General features: G+C 45.0%; 1 protein-coding gene across 2 annotated transcripts in view; it reads left to right on the forward strand.

The window, feature by feature from the left end:
• Nucleotides 1-20,533, forward strand: part of LOC138570243 (uncharacterized) — a 205,309-nt gene that overhangs the window by 136,903 nt on the left and 47,873 nt on the right. For both annotated transcript variants that reach the window (XM_069648991.1, XM_069648992.1), the window contains one exon: nucleotides 2,292-2,445. In XM_069648991.1, coding sequence (XP_069505092.1) covers nucleotides 2,292-2,445 — 154 coding nt within the window. The remainder of the gene's footprint in view (nucleotides 1-2,291; nucleotides 2,446-20,533) is intronic.

The raw sequence follows: 20,533 nt of genomic DNA on the forward strand, positions 1-20,533 counted from the left end.
TGCGACTGAGTCTGCAGTCCAAGCTGCATAGACTTGTTGGAGAAGGGAAACTGTTGTACCTTTCTGAATTGACTCTGGTTCTATTCTCCCGATGGCTACGAACTCTCAACGTGGGAAAAAACCACAGAACAGGTTATCATGCCATGTTTTTTCTGGGGAGGGGCGCCGGCTACCTTTTTAAAAAAATGTTTGCAAGGAACTTGGGGTTGGTCACCCTAAGTTACCTGGGGGAACCCAAACGTGGACTCCCTGCTCACTGTGCTCAGAGAGGCACAGCTCTACCTCACTGATGAGGCCCAACAAGGCTGAAACACGTGTATGGGGTTGCTGTAGGTACTCTTGTTCAGAAGGGAATTTCCATAGCATTTGTGTGCTGGACTGCCCATGTGGGCGGGACAAAGACTGATATGCAAATGGTTATTTCCCATCTGTGAAAGGTACAGTGAGCAAAAAGTGATGGCTGAAGACTCTCACAGTGGGAAAAAAACCACAGAACAGGTTATCGTGCCATGTTCTTTCTAGAGAGGGGCGCCTGCCGCCTTTTTAAAAAATATCTGCAAGGAACTTGGGGTTGGTCACCCTAAGTTACCTGGGGGAACCCAGACGTGGACTCCCTGCTCACTGTGCTCAGAGAGGCACAGATCCACCTCGCTGATGGGGCCCAACAAGGCTGAATCACGTGTATGGGGTTGCTGTAGGTACTCTTGTTCAGAAGGGAATTCCCATAGCATTTCGGTGCTGGACTGCCTATGATGGCGGGACAAAGACTGATATGCAAGTGGACATTTCCCATCTGTGAAAGTGAGCAAAAAGCAATGGCTGCAGACTCTCACAGTGGGAAAAAAACCACAGAACAGGTTATCATGCCATATTCTTTCTAAAGAGGGGCGCCTGCTACCTTTTGAAAAAAAAATTCTGACATTGTTTTAGCGCAGGAGGGTGTGCTCTGCGTAGAGGTGGGACTTGAGGGTGATGAATTCTAGATGTGAAGCGAGGATCCTCATAAAGGCATTATATGGATTTGGAGAAGATCCATCCAGTATTTTTCTTTTTAAACAAATCAAGATAATTAATGGTTAGGCTCACAAGGTGATTGGTATGAAAATTTAGAGGTAAGACTATGTAGTAATAAACATGTAAAGTGGAGTTGAACGACCGGAAAAGGCTGTTTTGGGAGGCTTCTAACTTTAGCCCACAGAGACGGGACTGCATGAAACGTTTGCTGTAAGCCTACTCCCTCAAAAATGTACTATTCAAATTCTCTTGCCGAACTGTAGTACAAAAACCGCTGGGCAGATTGATGCCAAGTTTGGAGGAGATGTTGGCAGCTGGGATCGATGTGCCTTCATGGCGGGACTGAAGGTTATGATAATCAGTGGGCCTCAGGGCATAGGTGCTGTGCTGTGGCATGGATGCATGAACTCCTAACACACACCTTTCACTCAGTTCGCCAGTATTAGGACCCAAAGAACATACACAGTCAGCCGGTATAAATACAGCACTCTAGAGGTACAGCCTGCACTGGGTCATTGTGAGAGGAGCCTCTGCGGTGACTTCCAGTCCAGGAGATCACAGCTCAGCCATTTAATCAACCTGTACCCGAGTTAATGACGGGCATGTTGCTACCCTATACTGACTCCAGTCATCGTCACCCGTATCATAGGCTACAGCCACCTTTGTGATTCTACTTCACGCTTTCTCATTTCCTAGAAGTGCAGATAGAGAAAGAAATCCATAGGAACAGAGGAAATCTATAGGTAATCACCCACATTTCTGATATCTGTGGGCAATTTCCTCAATCTGCGCTCATTAAAAAGTCTGAGTTTTCAGCAGAAACATCTGAGCTGCTGCAGGCTCAGACGTAACCAATCAATTTCAGAGCCAAGAGGTTGTTTAAATGGCGTCGCGCCGCTCTACAAATCCCACGTAACATAACCGCAGGGATCACACTTTTGTACAAAGAGGGCCCAGCGCACTCTCCCTTTATAGCTGTGTTACTTAGGCACCAGCAGGTGGAATGGGGCATCCAATACAACTCACCGAGTTAAGGGTTTAAGCTGTGACTCACAACGCAATATTAAATAACCAAACTGCTCCTCTTCATCAATCCTCCGGCTCCTCCAACACCAGATCTGGGGGCCTTGCTTGAGAGCATTAACATTACGCTCTGCAATGTTTAATGTTTGCAGCAGTGGGGTCTACATAACCCACCAGGCCCTCGCAGAGCTGCCCTCCTCCCCTGATACTTCTGCAATGGTGTTGATCCATTCTACTTTCTTCCTCCCTCCTAGAGTACCATCGATCCATTCAGCAGCGAGATCCAGTATGCCAGCATCTACCCCCTGAAGCACAGCTCGGTATACTGCACCGAGGTCACACTCACCTTCCGTGACGGAAAGGCTGCAGGTGCTCGGAAATGTGTGCGGACCCCCCCAGGATCACCAGGTACAGAAGCAAAGATCTGTCCCAAAATCTATCTTCATAAGGGTTTGTGGGTGCTAATACACTGCAATGTATTAAGTGTCAAAGTAACCTTTGCTTGTTATATACGGTTTTCTGCCACCACTGTTGCAATTTCCTATTGCATGTAATAGCGCGTGCTAATAAGTTAATGGTTAAAATATGGTCATTTGCATTGCTATACTGTGCATCACTTGCTTGTCTGGCCTAGTGGTTTCGGCACGTCTGGGAATACTGGAAGCCAGAGCTGGATGCTTGGGCAATGACGCAGGGCCGCTCAAGTCGAGGCAGAGTAAATGATGTTACCATTCGGCAGGCTAGGAGAGGGGCAGCTCCCGCCCCCACGCCTGCTCCTCTCCCCCACAAGCGCAGAGACACGCTGTCTCTGTCACACAATGCCGAGGAAGGGTGAGGTGCGAACATGCGCCTCACCCTTCCTCCAAACAACAAGGTGCTAAGCACCTACCGAAAACCAACAGGCACGCAGGGCCCAGGTTCAAAGACCTGCCCCCTCCTCAGGGGGCCAGACATGGCGGCAATCCGGCCGGGGGCTGGCGCACAGCCCCCACTACTATACACATCAAAGACCCAGGACTTCCCTGGGTCTTATAAATAAGAGCAGAATGCTCTAAGAAAACACAATCTGTTTGTGGACCCTGAACGGGGACAAAACTGACAGGAGGTTCGCTGTTCACTCAGCGTCTCCCACACTTTGCTTCTTTACCACAAAACCCTCCCACCCTACAAATAAGGGAGAAGAACAAAGGAAAAGAAGTACAGGGCACTGTACGGTGTCCACAACGAGTCGTGGGACATGAGAATGCGGCACGGGCCAGAGGGGTAACCTCGGGACCCGGTGCCCAAAAGTATGATATTATTATGATATGTGATTATTTGTGTATCTGCATAACTATATCTGTACAATGAAATCCTACGGCCTTTTATTGCCAACACTTGACAAAATGTTGTGAGACAAATCATTTCGGGTGAGGGTCGGGGTTCGGCCTACTGTATGCCTGCATATGGGTTCATCAGTTATGGTAGGGGAGGTGGGTGTATGTGATTTCACGTGGTGTCCTAGGTTGGGTATAAAGCTCAAGTGCCAGGGAAGTGTTCCAGTCATGGTGCAGTGTTTTAACTTGTATAGCCTATGTGTGGGTACCAGGTGCCTGCTGGAAGAGCCCTGGGATGAACCCTGCTGTGAGATACTTCATGGGAGAGGACAGAGGATATCACCAGTAGAAGAGCTCTTGCAGATCTGGCAAATACCGTCATACAGCAGAACGCAAATGGAACAGATATTGAAGACCGTTCAAGACGGAATAATGTACAGATTCTGGGCCGAGCTGAAAGTTCAGGGAAGTGTCTGATGAAAGGAACTTGGAAGAAATCATGACACAATGATTAACAAATGACCCAAGACTGGCTACATCCCAAGGTCAATAGTGATGAGTGTCACCTGAATAACCTGCTTCAACCTGTCGTGAAATAACGACGGCAGCCTACAAGGGAAATAGACTCTTATTTAATCCTGACTTTGGGCCACAAACCAGTAAGTGCAATGGGAAACTTTGATTAGGTTAAAAGTATTACAAGCTAAACCTACATGACCTGTTGAATACTATAAGGAAGGCATAGTATCAAACCGCAAGACAGACACATGTGATCACAGTTCAAGGGTGTTTATTGAACATAAACTGGTGTTGTATAGTGTCTCTCTGAATGGATGGCTGATGGAATGTTGGTGTGCAAGTGTTGGAATGTAACAGTAGGCCCAAGGTAACAGTGTTGTTACGTTATCGACCCAAGGGTGCAGCGGGTGGCAGAGGTGAGGTCCCCCTTCAGTCAAAAGTTTAGTTCCAGCAGTAAAGTGAACTTTAACCGTACGCATTAGGGCCGTGGCAGCACTTCGCTGGGACCGTTAATGCAAGGTGCATTTCTGATTCGAGGCAGGGAGCCCGTGCCATTTTTAATGCCTGCAGCTGCTTAATGTCAGACGGAAGCGGGGTATTGGTGAAATTAAGCAGGTGTTTGTAGATTACCACATAAGTGAAACATGTGTTCTATTTAAACTAGGTGAAGTGGAGCTGAATAGAGCTTTGGGTGTGATTGAAGGGGCCATGCGCAGATATGACGGTTGGTCCCTGGAGCCCTATTTCGTACCACAGTTGAGCTCAAAGTAATGACGTCACAACGATACCTCATGAATTGGTGAAAGGGAGTTCGGAACAGGAACGTAGCAGTCAGCCTGCTTTGCATAATACTGTTGTGGTTTGTAATAGAGAAAAGAACCCTCACAAGTAACAGCTTCGCTGCGTGTACGTTATCTCTTTGGTTGCGGCGTTCTTTTCTACGCTGTTGCACAAGTCAAGGATTAAATAGAGCAAAGGAAAAGCTCATCAGTATAGAGCATCAGCGTTCTGATGGATCCGAGAAGAATTACAGGGCAATCGAAAATGAGGCGGAGCGTGGAGAGGAAATTAAAACTAATGGAAACGGAAACGTCACCGCCCCTGATGAAAGTGTGGCTCGACTGGTGAAGAGGTTGAGTTGCCAGGAAACACAGTTGAAGCTGGGGTGAACGGAGGATTCATTGAGTATGTTGGAGGTGTTGCTCAACCAGCGAAAAGGTTGGGTAGCCAGGAGAAGACTATTTTCGGTGAGAGTTTGGACAAGGAGGCTAAGATTAATTTTATTGCAATCTACAGACCCCCATCACTCACATCGGACTTTAATGACGACCTTTGCCATATTCTTAACAATCTCAAAGGAAAGAACTCAGGCACACTCCTCCTGGGCGACCTAAATAGATGGAGGGGAAACCCCATCGACAAAGAGGCCATTAGCCAAGAAAAAAACCTCTCCAACATCAGTTACTCGATCGCCAACAATGGTCCTACCATCAATTCAAACAACCAACTTGATTGGATTATTACCAACAATGTAGACCTCACAGTTACAAACACACAGCCCTGTATTTGGAGCGATCACTATAAAATCGAAGCCACACTATCCCTGTCATTTGAAAAAACTCACCTCGACAACACACCCAAAACTATCCAGAGCAGAAACCTCAAGAGAATCACACCAGATATTCTCTCGCAGGGGATCTCATACATCATGGATAACACCACAGAGGATGATCCCTGTGACATTATTATTACCACCTATAATAACCACTTCCAAGAGCTTCTAGATAAGAATGCCCCACTGAAAAACAAACAAGTGCGCCCCAACCCCAACCACCAAAGTTGGTACACCGCGGAATTAGGCACCCTTAAGATAGCCAAAAGGAAACTCGAAAGACAGTGGCTTAAAACCCCCACAGAACTGACATCCTGTATAGAAATAAAGTAATTGAAACAAAGAAAAACTATTATAATGAGCAAATTACAGGTGCATCCAACTCCACAGGAAAGCTGTTTCAAATTATAAAAACCTTTGAAAAGCCGCCCACTCTCACCCCTCCCTTCCAGCCAACCATGTTGAATTGTGAAAAGGTTCAAACTGCATTCGCACAAAAAATTTTAAAAGCTAGAGACACCATCTTAAATTGCAATATCATTGACACCACACTGACTTTTAACAAAGCTGACCCCGAAATTAAAGTATCCAAATTTCAATTCACACCAATAACACCAGAAATCATGTCAGACACTCTCTCCAACATGAATTGCACTTCATGCCCTGAAAATATACTGCCCCCCAAATTCATCCTAGACAACGCAGGCATTTTTCACCTTTTCTTTGCCGTATGGCAAACTCGTCTTTTAGAGACCGGACTGTTCCCACCATTCTAAAAACAGTAACAGTCACACCATTGGTTAAAAAGCCTGGCCTTGACCAGCAAAACCCGGCCAATCTTCGACTTATCACGAATTGCAACTTCTTGTTGAAGATTCTTGATAAAATAGCCACACACCAACTCCAAGAATACGTAGACAAGTACGACTTGCTACACCCCCAGCAATCAGGATTTAGAAGTGCACACAGCACGGAATCAGCATTACTCGACCTTCAGTCTAAAATGCTGGAAATCCTTGATAAAAGAAAGGCCTGCCTGCTCATCCTATTGGACCTCTCAGCGGCATTCGATTTATTAGATCATGGAAAGCTCCGTGAGGCCTTGGAAAAGCAGGCAACTGTGCCGAGGAAGTCATCGAGTGGATATCCTCCTTTCTGGAGGACAGAAAATCTAAAATCACCTGGGGTGGATATTCCTCTAGTACGAACCCTGTGGACTGCGGCGTCCCACAAGGCGCCAGCTTCTCCCCTCTTCTATTTAATCTATATATTCGCTGCCTCTGCGCCCTTCTCTCACAGTTGGGAATTTACTTTACCAACTTCGCAGATGATACACAACTGATTATAGAACTCAGCGGAGACCACACTACAGACAACAACAGGCTGTCAGCTATCTATAATACCATAGAAAGCTGGATGAAGGCCCACTGGATGTGTCTGAATGGCTCAAAAACAGAACTTATGACATTTGGATCTACAAAAGCCTTATCCAATCTAGGCCCAGTCTATTTGTCATTCATTATCAAGGACTCCAACATTGTGGTCTCAAGTAAAGTGAAAACACTTGGCATATACCTGCAATCCTCACTAGGAGCAGATGCACGGGTCTCATACCTTAAAAAGAACTGCCAATACTACCAGAGATTATTATGCCGCATTAGGCCATATCTCAACGCCAAAAATAGCGCCACCATTGCTAGAGCCACGATTCTGTTCCGACTGGATTATGGGAATGCGTTGATGCTTGGTTCAAGTAACTCTTGCATCAAACAATGCCAGATAATCCAGAACAACGCTGGTAGAACTATCACCGGGAAATCCAAGCGCGAGCACATCACCCACGACCGAACAGGCCTCCACTGGCTCGCCATAGAGGAGCGTATTAAATTCAAATCGCTGACACTTGTCCACCGCTGTCTGTTCGGTACGCCCCCATCATACCTTAAAAGGGAATTTCACTGGTATGAACCAAGCCGTTGCCTAAGATCAGCCAAAAAAGGGCTACTTAAAGTTAGCCATACCAGAGTCAAAGCTACTGGACTTGGGAGAGCTTTTCCCACCAAAGCCATTGCACTCTGGAACAAGCTTCCAGATAACCTCAGACTGGAAAGCAGTCACTCCCTATTTAGGAAGCAGCTGAAAACGTTACTTTTCCGGTAATTCGTTAATTTTTCAGCCTGGACTCCCTTGAGTCCTCCTCTTTTCTTTTTATGTAGTCCTGTAACCTCTGTCTTTTTTCGTGTTCTTGTCGCGCCCTGATGCTTGCGAGCTTTGGCGCGTTATAAATACATAAATAAATAAATAAATAAATAAAAATAAGGGTGCTGAGGAAGGGATTCATCCTCACAGTCGTAAAGGGAACACTGGGGAAGTTAGCGAACTTCCACGGAGGTACTGTTCAGGGTGCTGTGCAGGTTGGTCAAAGTCTGTGGAGTTAGCGGCGGAAGAAATACAGTCTGACGCTTATTTTTGTATTACATGTGGCAATATTCTGGATAATCCAGCAAACAGTTATTTGGCTGTTCATCAGGGATTAGACCCGGATTTAGTGAGGTTTTTCAAAGATATCTATATTGAAAAAAGGGAAGCATAACAGCTGTCAGAGTGGTTATGCATACATATGTTCGGAATGAATGGACGGATGACAGAAATGTGCATAGTTTGAACTGTTGGTGTTATTTAGACCTAGGGCCTCATTACACGGACGGCGGTAAGGGTTAACGGTCACCGTTAATGGTACCAGTGACCGTTAACCCTTACCGCCTTACTACGAGGTCCCTTTGCGGGTTCGGAGACTTTAACGCCTGCTTTTTGCAGGCGTTAAAGACCAACCCGCAAAGGGACCAGGGAGCTAATTAAGGTACCGCAATTTGCGGTGCCGTAATTAGCACCTTCCCCATTCCCATTATGCCCTATGGGGCAAAAATGGGAATGGGGACGGGCAATGGGGGAAGGGGGGAATTACCTCCCCGCCAACCTTGGAATAGGGCGGTAATTCCCCTTTCCTCCAAGGCGGTGCCGGTATTTTACCGGCATGGACCAAGGTGCTCCACTGCCGTCCGTGTAATGAGGCCCCTAATCTTTTTGAGGATTTGTTGGTAAAGACTTTCTATCTTCCAACGTGGATTTTCACATTTGATGTATGGATGGGGGAAGGCAAACATGCGTGGGTTAGGGTGCATGGCTGACTATGTGAGTGAGTCATTTTGAATGGCACTCAAAATAGTAAGATATATATAGCTACATGTGAAACAGTAAAAGTGGGCATTATAATGGTTAATTGTGAGATTTAACGCATTTTGAGGACTTTTAGGCATGATCCATAGGCTTAGAAAGCTTAACTGTGTAATTTAACCCTGTTTGAGGAATTTTAGGTATGGACTAAGAACTTTATGGGAGCCAATAGGGGATTGATGTAATCCATATTGAAAATATTGGCATAATGTTATTCCATAACATTGAGTTGGGGAAATGGTCGTAATAGGCAAGAGTTGCCTTCATTACGAAACACGAAAAAAGAGTGTTGGAAAAGCAAAAATGTCCTTTAAGTCGCGGTAACGTAGAAACATTTATTCATTGAATGTTTGATCTGTATTAAAAGCAAGGCTATTAGAGATCACTGGGAAGGCCGGCCTTTTCGGTAGTGTTACTTAGGAAGGGGGGAGGTAGCGCCTCCACCCAATATAAAGTAAAGTAAATGCAGGCCTTATGGGTGCATGTTGGTGAAGCTTGCGTGAAGTTCGGTGTGTAAAAGCTTTGTATTAAATTAAACAATGTTTGTTGCTCTGCCACGTTTATCTTAGACATTTAGGAAATAGAGGGTGACATGTTTGATTGGTTTTGGTGAAGTTTAAGGCGTGTATGGTTCTGTCACTCTGCGCTGTTTATCTTACGTATTTAGGAATTAGAGGGTAGCAACTTCTATTGGTGGGTTTGGGTTTTTCATTCTTGATGGGGTTTGTATGGATTTAGGGTAACACAAAGCCAAATTCCAAACACGTTCCACTTCTGATGATTTGCTTGGGAATTTGTGGTTGGAAGATATAGGAGATGGCTGGTGGCAGGAGGGTACACCCTCTCGCCATGGAAGAGTGGATTGGATCGTTGTATAACCATGTGGAATGTGTTGCTGTTGTCTGTTTTTCTAGTGCTGTTGAAGCAAGAGCCATACCTTTACCCTGAATGTGTGGTGACGTCAGGTTGCGACTCTATTCACATCTGCTATTTCGATGCCAGGGGGAATATATGTGTGTGTTTGTCAACTTTTCAGAGATGCCTGGCCAGCATTTCCCTATTGGTGTTATGTGCGAGCATGGTGGTATGTGTGTGCATCCGTCTAGGGTTTGTTGTGGATGGAAGTGACAGCCACGTATGTTGTGGTTGACACTGGAGTTTGTATGCTTTTTTTGTGGTAACTTCCATGCAAGTATGGTGACGTATTTGTCCTCTCCGGTGGTCGGGTAGCGCTCCGGGGGATGGCGGGGGGACAGCCTGGAGGCCCGTCCATGGCAGGGACGGGCAGAAGGTGGAATTGTTTTGTTTTGGTGGTGTAGGATTGTAGGGTTGATTGCCCTAGCACTGGGCAGGTGTGATTCTAGGGTGAGAGACTAGTAGTCTCTTCCTAGCAGGAATAGGCAGAAGGAGATTGTGCATTTTATGAGGGCTTTCTATAAGTTTGTAGGTTTAGAGTCCGGTTGCCATACATGCAGGGAGTGCTCATCGGAAGTGGTGTGCTGGTGGCGGTATACCAGTTGTTTGGTCAGTCCTGTGCATGTTTACTGTGTCATTGTTCAAGTATATAAAGGAAGGAGATGTTCTGTATAGTGTCTCTGTGAATGGATGGCTGATGGAACGTTGGTGCACAAGAGTTGGACTGTATGTGTGTGTAGGTTCTTGTTAAGGGTTCCAAGGTTGGGAACCTCTAGTCTGGGTGGTGGGACCCAGTGTTTCATCCTCTATAGTTTATCTTAAGTAACCTTTAATAAAGCCTTATTAAGGAACCTAGAAGGCCTGCGGACGTACTTCCTTTCAACGCCTATCTAATCCTAAATCTAAAGATTGGAGCAAGCTACGACCATCGAATATTAATAACGCAGTCCTAGTAGAGTCTTGTCATAATAAAAGGGCCTATACTAATAAACCTATTGCCAATCCTTAATTCTAAATACAAAAATGGGAAACAATGTTATGCAAAAGAAAAGTGTTCAAGAAATGATATGTCCGGGTATTCAAGCCGTTGGCTTCCCTTCCCCACGTTTTCAGCCCGGGACAAGGTGGCACACTCGAGCTTAGCACAGGCTCTGGCTACTCTAGCACGAGGATGCAGCTCAAAACATAAGTATCAGGGCCTTTTGTGCCAAAGTCTCTTTTGCCATTCAAAGTCTATTACAGATGTGATAAACAAACACTAATGTTCCTTCCTTCTCAGGATTTTCATATGCACAATTTCTCAGGTGATTCATTGTTCAACCCGGGACCCCCTCGGCCGGGCTCAGACCCACCTTAACACAATGTTCTCACTTGGTCTCCCTCAATCTGGCTAGGACCATTTTATCTCATTTTTCAAACTTTTCTTTCTGCATCAAAAATTTAAGACTTTCGTGTGTGCCCAAAATCTTTCATGACCCGTTGCAGGACCACTTAGATTCACAATTCTTTTCTCATCACACACAAAAGATTTGTAAATGTCTTTCCAAAATAAATGACAAAGAGTTATTTCTCTTAAATAAAATGAATCATAGTTCACCTTTTAACTCAGGGTGCCCTTTCCCAAGCTTTCCTGGTTGAAGACCTTCGAAATGGCACCCCGAGGATAGAAATACTCGTTGCCTGTGCTAAGAACCTTTTACTCACCTGAGACTCCTGTACCAGTGGCTGCACAGCGATTCTTCCGCACTCAGCTGCGTGTAACACCCACAGCGGGCTGCTTCGTTCCCAGGAGGGGGCGAAGCCTTGTTGCTGCTCACGTGAGGAGTCACGTGACCCAATCCATCCTGAAAAGGCACTCGCATTCAGGCGAGCGGTGCGTTGCCTGTGCTAAGAACCTTTTACTCACCTGAGACTCCTGTACCAGAGGCTGCACAGCGATTCTTCCGCACTCAGCTGCGTGTAACACCCACAGCGGGCTGCTTCGTTCCCAGGAGGGGGCGGAGCCTTGTTGCTGCTCACGTGAGGAGTCACGTGACCCAATCCATCCTGAAAAGGCACTCGCATTCAGGCGAGCGGTGCGTTGCCTGTGCTAAGAACCTTTTACTCACCTGAGACTCCTGTACCAGAGGCTGCACAGCGATTCTTCCGCACTCACTGCGTGTAACACCCACAGCGGGCTGCTTTGTTCCCAGGAGGGGGCGGAGCCTTGTTGCTGCTCACGTGAGGAGTCACGTGACCCAATCCATCCTGAAAAGGCACTCGCATTCAGGCGAGCGGTGCGTTGCCTGTGCTAAGAACCTTTTACTCACCTGAGACTCCTGTACCAGAGGCTGCACAGCGATTCTTCCGCACTCAGCTGCGTGTAACACCCACAGCGGGCTGCTTCGTTCCCAGGAGGGGGCGGAGCCTTGTTGCTGCTCACGTGAGGAGTCACGTGACCCAATCCATCCTGAAAAGGCACTCGCTTTCACCCTCGCGGCGTTGAGCCTGGCAGGGGTAGAGGGCTTCGACTGTTGTGCGACTGTTAGGCGCTGAGTGCGCCAGAGGGATAAAACCCAGCAAAGCCACTCAACATTTGCAAGTCCAATCCATCACGGTGCATGAGCAAAACCCATAGAGTTTCGTGCTGCGCCTCAGTCAGTGACAGGCAGCCAGTTGCCAGGTAAGACTCAAAACCATGGATACCCGCTCATTAACTCGCCTCAAGGCACAACAGACCTTGTGTGAAAATGGGTGTGATTCACCCTCGAACTCGACGTCTGTGGACTCAGACCTTATTCCCCCGACGGTCTTCCTTGGGGGGAGCAAACAAACTTAACAACCCAAAAGGGAAAGTCGTGAGAAATGAAACTAGCATTCTGAGCTCTGACCAGGAAGCTCAACTGGCCCCAGTCCTCTTACTAAATGCTCCACTCGAACTCTCCGTTATTGTGCCTCCAACAGCATTTTGTGCCTTAACATCGACCATTGATGCTGTGCAAAATGGAATGTGCCCTGCAGAGAGACGTTCTTCGCCTGCCATGTCCTTGGACGAGGCTATTTCAACCTCTGAGTCCCAGGTAAAGGCGATAGATGTATTGGTTCAGCCCAACGTCTCAGATGCGGCAAACCATGCGCAAATCGTCTGTTTAGATGTCCAACGAGTCCCGCCAAAAGCGAGACTCCCTGAGAACACCGCAATTTTACCTGACTCCGCGCACTTAAATACAGAATTTGCATTTGCTTTAAACACCGATTGCGTGGAACACACATGCAAAACACATCTCGACGTTGCATGTAAGATTCTACAACCATGCTGTCCACCAGAAGAACGAAATGAAGATGGAGAAGATTTGTTTTACTCTCCCTTTGAGGTGACAGACGCCGAGCTTTTAAACTCGGATCCTTCACGTACTCAAAATAACCTCAAAATGCTACGATTTCACTTCCGAAACAAGGATGTCGCTCAATCTACTGTCACTACAATTCCTTGCGGATTGTCTCAGAACAATCATCCCCTGATCAAGCAACAGTCAAATAACATAGTGCCTAAGCTAAGGTCAGAAAACAGCAATACATCAGTGTACATTAATAAAGAGACCATACCAGTAAACTCCACACATTCTAAAGCCTGTACAAGATCATTAAATACCGCAATTGACTCATCTGGTCGAGAGGCCAGACTTACACAAAGGCTACAAGCCGACTTTGAGCTAATGAAAGTAAAGCTTTCAGAAAGCTACCCTGATGAAAAGTATGAAAACGGAGCTAACAATCGAACAAGGTTAGTTTTGGGGTTACCTCCCAATGCCGAATTAGGAACTATAAGCTACCAACTAAAATCCAGCCATCAAGAAAAGGAAGAATGTACATCGATCATCTCACCGAGACGGGAAAAAAGTGACCCTAGTTCACACCGGTCCCATGTGTTGAGAGATGATCGAGTTGAGAAAGCGGGAGAGATCTCGTTTAGACCAAAGTCAGTAACAAACAAAAGCGGCGACAACGCCCCAAAGTGTTCGACCCCCTTTAACGCCCATAAACCTGAATCAGCCGATACAGGCCGAGAGAAACAACGTCTGCCATTTCAAACAGACAACTTTGAATATAATGGTCTCTGCAAGCCAAAATTGCCTAATCCAATGGACTCAATCTCCGAAGCTAAATCCAATCTTTCGGTCGCTGCAGCAATACAAATACACAACAACGTGCTAGCAGCAACATCTCAGGCTCTAATACCCTTCATAAAGCTATATGAGAGTATGAATGAAACACTTCACAATAATGGCGCAATTATTGGACATCTGACAGAAAAAGTATCTCTGCTGGAACACAACTTCAACCTGCAGTTGGAACAACGAACAAAAGATCAATTAGAGATAGAAGACGGCCTGAGGAAAATATTCCAGCTAATCGGAAAAAACTCAAATGAAGCAAAGATACAAATGGATGAGCTGTCGACATTTATGCAACAATCCTTTCTGCATACAAGTCCAGCCCCAATAGAATTGCTTAATTCAGGGAATGGAAGCTGTCAACATATAAACGCGGGTGATTCAGCTGTACTGCCAACAACATTCCCTGGGAAACCAGTCCAGGTGAATGTTCAAGGCATTACTTACCCCCAAGCAAAAGTTGAAGCAAATGCACCAAAGGAGGTGCTAAAAGTGAAAGATACAAGCCCTAAAACTGACACTCCTATGAAACCTCACTCCACTCTAGAAGAGGACTCTCAATTGCCAAAAGAAAGGGAAATACACCAAAGTTTAAAAGGAAAAGTCCCTCCTAGCATCTGGGACCTTCCCTTAGCAGCACCAAGCTGCTCAAATCTAAAGGCTTCTTTTGGTATCTTTCATGGAGGTGCAAAAAACCTGCAAAATGGAAAGACTCTAAGCTCCTCACAAAATAAAAAATCAGGAGGTTCGCAAAGCAGTGACTCACATAATAAAAAAAAAGAAAAGACAAGATTTACAACAGTCCCAAAGCAATTGCCGATTTCGAAGAAATTCATCAGAAACCTAACAACGCCCCCAAAACCTAAAGTTTATGTCCGTGACAATACGTCAGGAAAATTGTCAATGAGTCAATCTCTATTCCAAGCCCCGGTCTCTAGTAGAGAAAACAGCAAAAAAAAAGAAGATGCAAAAACACTCAATACCTCATCTTTGAGGAAAAGTGCGAAAGACCATGATATTAAGCTAACAAAACCAAATCCAAACAAGTGAAGGAGGGTCGTCTCAGATTCTGACAGTGAATCGTTCGCAAATGACCTTGAGGAACTCTGCAACCTATCCACCTACTCACAAGAAGTGAGTGGAGAATATGCTCAGGCCCTCGATGACAATTTGGCTAATAGTGACAAAACCCCCCTTGAGCATCATACTCAACCATACAACAATCCTTGGAAAATAAAAGAAAATCAAAAAGGTCGGCCAACAAAACAGACTGAGAAATATACACCAGATATAAGAAAGTATGACAGTAAAATGGCCGGAGAAAAACGTCTTAACTTAAATACCAGTAAGGAAAAGCTTGTCACTGTTCTAAATCCAAAGCGCACTTTTGCCCAGAATAACAAATTCAGGGACACAAGAACAAAACGTACCACTGTTGGACAACACTGTGTCATAACACCAAAGAAAATCAAATTGACCAATGTGTTGGCCGACGACTCTGATGTAAATTTGAATCGTGGCAATGTCATGCGCCTTCTGCATTCAGTCCCTTCTTTAAAGACAATTTCATCTGGCGACATCCAAATTGTCGAATATTATTCAGAAGAAAGAGTCGACTGTGTTTTACTACATGTCAACTCACAAACAGTTAGAAGATCTATGATGGGGGCAAGAGAAGACATATTACGGCTCGGCTTTGAAATTCTTGAATATCTTGAACCAACTAAACAGAATAGAGATAATTTCTCGGATGAACATGAACAAAGAACCATCATGAGTCATAGGCGCGAGCAGATTCGAAGGCATCTGAACTCAAATTTGATACCTGCCAAGCCTAACAGGACTTCACAACACGACACGAGAAAACACTAACTAGATAACGGTGGATCAGAGGATGTCAACACCCTGATTTCATGGAACACCAGAGGCTTTGGCCATTTGTATAACAACTTTCCAGTGGACCTCCAGGCCAATTTTATAATATGCCTGCAAGAGACCTGGATGTGCCAGCTTCCAGTCAAAGACGGTTACCACATATTAATAAATCCTGCAAGCAAAAATGCGAGAGGTCGCCCGTCCTCAGGACTATTGACAATGATAAAAATAGGAACAGGTTGGGAAGTAGCGGACTCATCAAATCCCAATGGTCATGTACAGTCAACATTACTCGTAAGAAAAACTAGCGAACCTAGAAAACATTCCAGCTCATCTCAACATCTTCTGTTAGTTAATGTATACTGGAACCCTGCAGAAATCTCGACAGGTGCTTTTATCCTATCAATAACAACATTAATCGACACAAACCTAAGGAATCTCCATAATCTGTGGATAATTGTGTGTGGTGACCTAAACACATCTTGGTTTAATGGAAACCAGCGTTGTAATAAAGAACTAAAGGACTCTTCTAAAAAAGTAAGATGGCACAAGGCCATGGAAGCCAGAGACTGTACCATGTTAAACGGCAATGTGCCGGGTGATACTCCACCACAAATCACGTGGATGAACATGGGATTAAAGAAAACACTGGACTATATCTGGGTTTCAAACAACCTGATGCCGAAAATCACCAATCTTCAGATCACGCCAACGAAAAACAGCGATCACTTCCCGCTGGAAATGCATTGGCAACCCAATTGTAAGCGCCTAAGCGACACGGCATGCACCCATCTAGAGGTAAATGCCAGCCGCACTAGACTTCGGATGTCATCAAAACAGATACAGTACCTCACTTCCGACTTTCAATTAAGAAATGAAGCGCCCACAGCCTTTATTGACTATCCCGCCATTCTTCAAACTGTGGCCAGCTCCTATGCAAGAAAGAACATGCCAGTGTCTATACATAAACACACATGGAGTGTACTTCAGAATAATGAGAAAAAGAAACTAAGGAAAGATCTGAAGGAATTACGAGCTAAGAGTTGTGTCAACAGAATAGCAAAAATTAAACATCGAAAACAAGTATATCGAAATTGGACAAAAGCTTTCGACCTCCAACGCGACCAAGAACGTGGCGAGGAGATGTTGTCCCTGATAAGATCTCAGAACACCAGAGACATTTGGAGAATTTTAAATATGGACCAGACAAATCAATCTGAAATCATGGCCAACAGTATACCCGAGGCAGCTTGGGTAGCGCATTTTGGAAACGTCTTCTCGTCCACAAGCAACACGTCGGTGGCTGAAAAAAACGATGAAAACGTGTGCTGGAACACTGCAGAGACCGTGGAGAACATAAGTGGCGCAATAACAAAACTAAAAAATTCCCGAGCAGCTGGACCAGACGGTATATCGAACATCATGCTTAAACAACATCTTCAAGTATGGGCCAAGTTCATAGCTGATCTATTCGTGACAATAACCATCTCCAGGACAATTCCGTCATCCTGGTTGGAAGCCATAATTGTCCCGATTTACAAAAAAGGCAATAGAGATGAACCTGCAAACTATCGCCCTATCGCGTTATTGGATACTATCGGCAAAATCTTTGCCTCGTTCCTACAAGAAAAGATCTCAGCTTGGGCTTGCCAAAGTGGAATAAATGACGTACGACAAACTGGTTTTACAAAGGGAGTAGGCACTGAAAACAACCTTGTAATACTCAATCTATTAAAGCTGGAAACTCTGAGAAGTAAGGGAAAACTGTTTTTTGCATTCATAGACTTGCAACAAGCTTTTGACGGAATCAACCGAGAAAAACTCTGGGGAAAACTAAAAAATTGGAACTGTCCACCGAACATACTAAACCCCATAAAAGCCTTACATGACTCTACTTCAGTAAGAATAAGGCTGAACGGAAGTGGAGCTCTTTCTGAAGCCATTACAACGAAAAAGGGTGTGAAGCAAGGCTGCCCTCTTGCAGCGGCACTCTTCAAACTATACATTTCCGATGTGTCAGTTACACTAACAAATACTCACTGCTTTCCTCCCAAAATTAATGGCAATCCTGTAAGCTACTTGATTTACGCCGATGACTTCGTCCTAGTCGACAAAACGCAAATAGGACTACAGAGGCTACTAAATACATTAAATACCTACATGATGGATAATGACTTAAAAATCAATGTCGACAAAACAAAAATTTTAAAACTATGTCATGGCGAAGGCCAAAAAAATAAGAACTTCAGATGGAACTTGAACAACGTCCCAATTGAGGAAGTGACCTCAATTCGATACTTGGGTATTCCATTTTCTATGTCAATAAGAGAATGGAGCTGGATGTCTGAACTCGAAAAAAGAATAAAAACACTGTCCCTACAAGGTGAAAAGATACACTCGCAATTTGGAAAATTTTCCTTGATTCCAGTACGAACCTTCTACCAACAAAAGGTGATACCATCTCTGACGTTTGGTGCAGAGACAGGCTGGAACATCGATTTCAAGATCTGGTCTAAACTCGAGGGTTTATTCTGGCGTCGGGTGCTAAGATTACCCAACTACCTGCCAGTATCAGTAATCCGCAATGAATTGGGACTTGAACCAATGTATGGAGCTGTCATTTGGAAATCAATGACTTTATTACGAAAGATGTCGTCAGAAAAGGTTGAGTCAGCATTCAAATTGTTCATCACACAAAAAAACTCAAGCACCTTACAAGAAGTATGGGCCAAAAAAGTAAAATCAATTATGCAAGCTGTAAACATCAATATGGAGATGCTAATAGAACGACCTCAAAATGCAAAAAAAAAACTGAGACGTCAGCTCTGGATTGACAACACGGAAAAACCTAATGAACTAAAGACTGCCATAGACCTGAGCATGATTCCGAATAAATTAGATTGCTTACCGAAATACCTGAGCACATTCCCGTCTCGTCATCACAGAGATAGATTTTTGCGATTAAGAACAAATCTCCATAAAACCAGACAAATGTGCTTTCTCCGACACATCGACAACGTAAAAGATCCTTCATGCAGGTTTTGTGGAAATTACCCAGAATCATTAAAACATCTACTAACTGTCTGTCACTCATTGAAAGACACAAGGTCTCTCCATCTACTCAAGTTCGCCCCTCGAACTGACTGCATAGAAGAACTGTGGCTAAAAATTTTAAGTGGGACCTCAGTTCACTTGACTTGTGCAGTTATAAACTTTCTGGAGCAAATTATGAAATTATGAACTAACAAGCTGCTAAATCTCCGGGGGTTAATTCTACTGCAGGAGTGAAGTGACTGAGGAAGAAAGTTGGAAATAAACTGTAATAAAAGTTTGTTAGAAACTAGAAATTGCAAAAAAAAAAAAAAAAAAAAAAAAAAAAAAAGAAATACTAAGTTAACCCTGTTATATCCTCCCAAGAGTTAACATCATGACTGATTGAGCAGTAAAAGGGGATTTTACAAGCGGGTAGAGTGACAGGAAGAGGTGGAATTAGGCAAGGGGGGAGGTGGGAGGCATTCCGGCTCTACAGGGCAGAAGGGATGTACATTGAAGGTACCAGCTGCAGGAAGAGGAAACATATTGCACTCTTTTTCTTGCATGTGCCTGCTTCTTTCACACTATTGGCCTCATTACAACCTTGGCGTAGGACCATGGTGCCATTAGCACCATGGTCCATGCCGGATTCCGCCATGGTGGATGGCGGATTTACCGCCCCATTCCAAGGTTGGCGGGGCGGTAAATCCCCATTCACCATTGCCCCTTCCGCATTCCCATTTTTGCCCCATAGGGCTCAATGGGGATGGGGAAGGCGCTAATTACGGCACCGTAAGTTACCAGTGTAATTCATGAGATGTGTCTAGAAGCAATGCACTTGTACACACAATGGCCATTGCAGTGGGAATAGTGGCTGTACCATTTTCCATTACACAAACCCATCCTATTCTTACGCGATTCCTGCCGCTGCTTCAAGGGCCAGGGTGATTGAAAGGGGATGCTCTCTCACTCCAAAACTGATGGATCGGTGAGACCAATTCCTCGAGATCACACGGTGTCCCTCTTCACTTGCAACGACACACAGAAAAATAAATACCTGTGTTACTCAAAAGTGACATAATTGAGCCCGCGGTATTGGCATAGTTGACCCAATGCCAATTTGACCTACTCCTATTTGACTGCATATGTTTTCGGCTTTTGCCAGGCACTGCTAGTATATGCCCAGGTACTCGCACCATTTTGCACCTGCCACCAACAATGGGCATGCAGCTAGACCCTGACAAAGTGACTGCCATCTCAAGCCTTCCTGCCCCATGAAACACGAAAGATGTCTGCGCCTTCCTTGCCCTGACTAGTTACTGTGGCCGTACATAAGATGTTTTGCCAAAACGAGCTCACCGCTCGGGGAACTGACGAAGCGAGTGGGCCATTTACATGGTCTAAGGGTTCTGACAGCACAGGAAGGTCAGGAAGGATGCTGCATTGACTGATCACTTGCCTTACCTTGATGATTCCCTGTGCAAAGAACTGACGGCGGATGTGAGTCCTGTGGGACTTGGTGCAATTCTTGGCCAAGAATCAGCAGGACAAGATTTTGCCTATACGCGCAGTAGCGTCTCGGATGCCGAGAGCGCATATTCCCATGCAGAAAAGGAGGATTTGGCTATCATGTGGGCGTGCAATCATTCTTTGGAACATCGTTCATGATCATCACTGACCATCAAGCATTGGTGACGATACATGGCAGCCCAAAAATAAAAATGTCTCCACTGATTCAGAGGCAGGGTTATCGATACAGGAATACGTCTTCCATATCATCAACCAACCTGGCAACGAGTTCAAACCAGTGTATTTCCAGACACCTGTTCATATTGAGT

The sequence above is a fragment of the Ambystoma mexicanum genome, chromosome 2q, assembly GCF_040938575.1.
Source record: "Ambystoma mexicanum isolate Mex_15411 chromosome 2q, UKY_AmexF1_1, whole genome shotgun sequence".
NCBI classification, from domain to species: Eukaryota; Metazoa; Chordata; class Amphibia; order Caudata; family Ambystomatidae; genus Ambystoma; species Ambystoma mexicanum.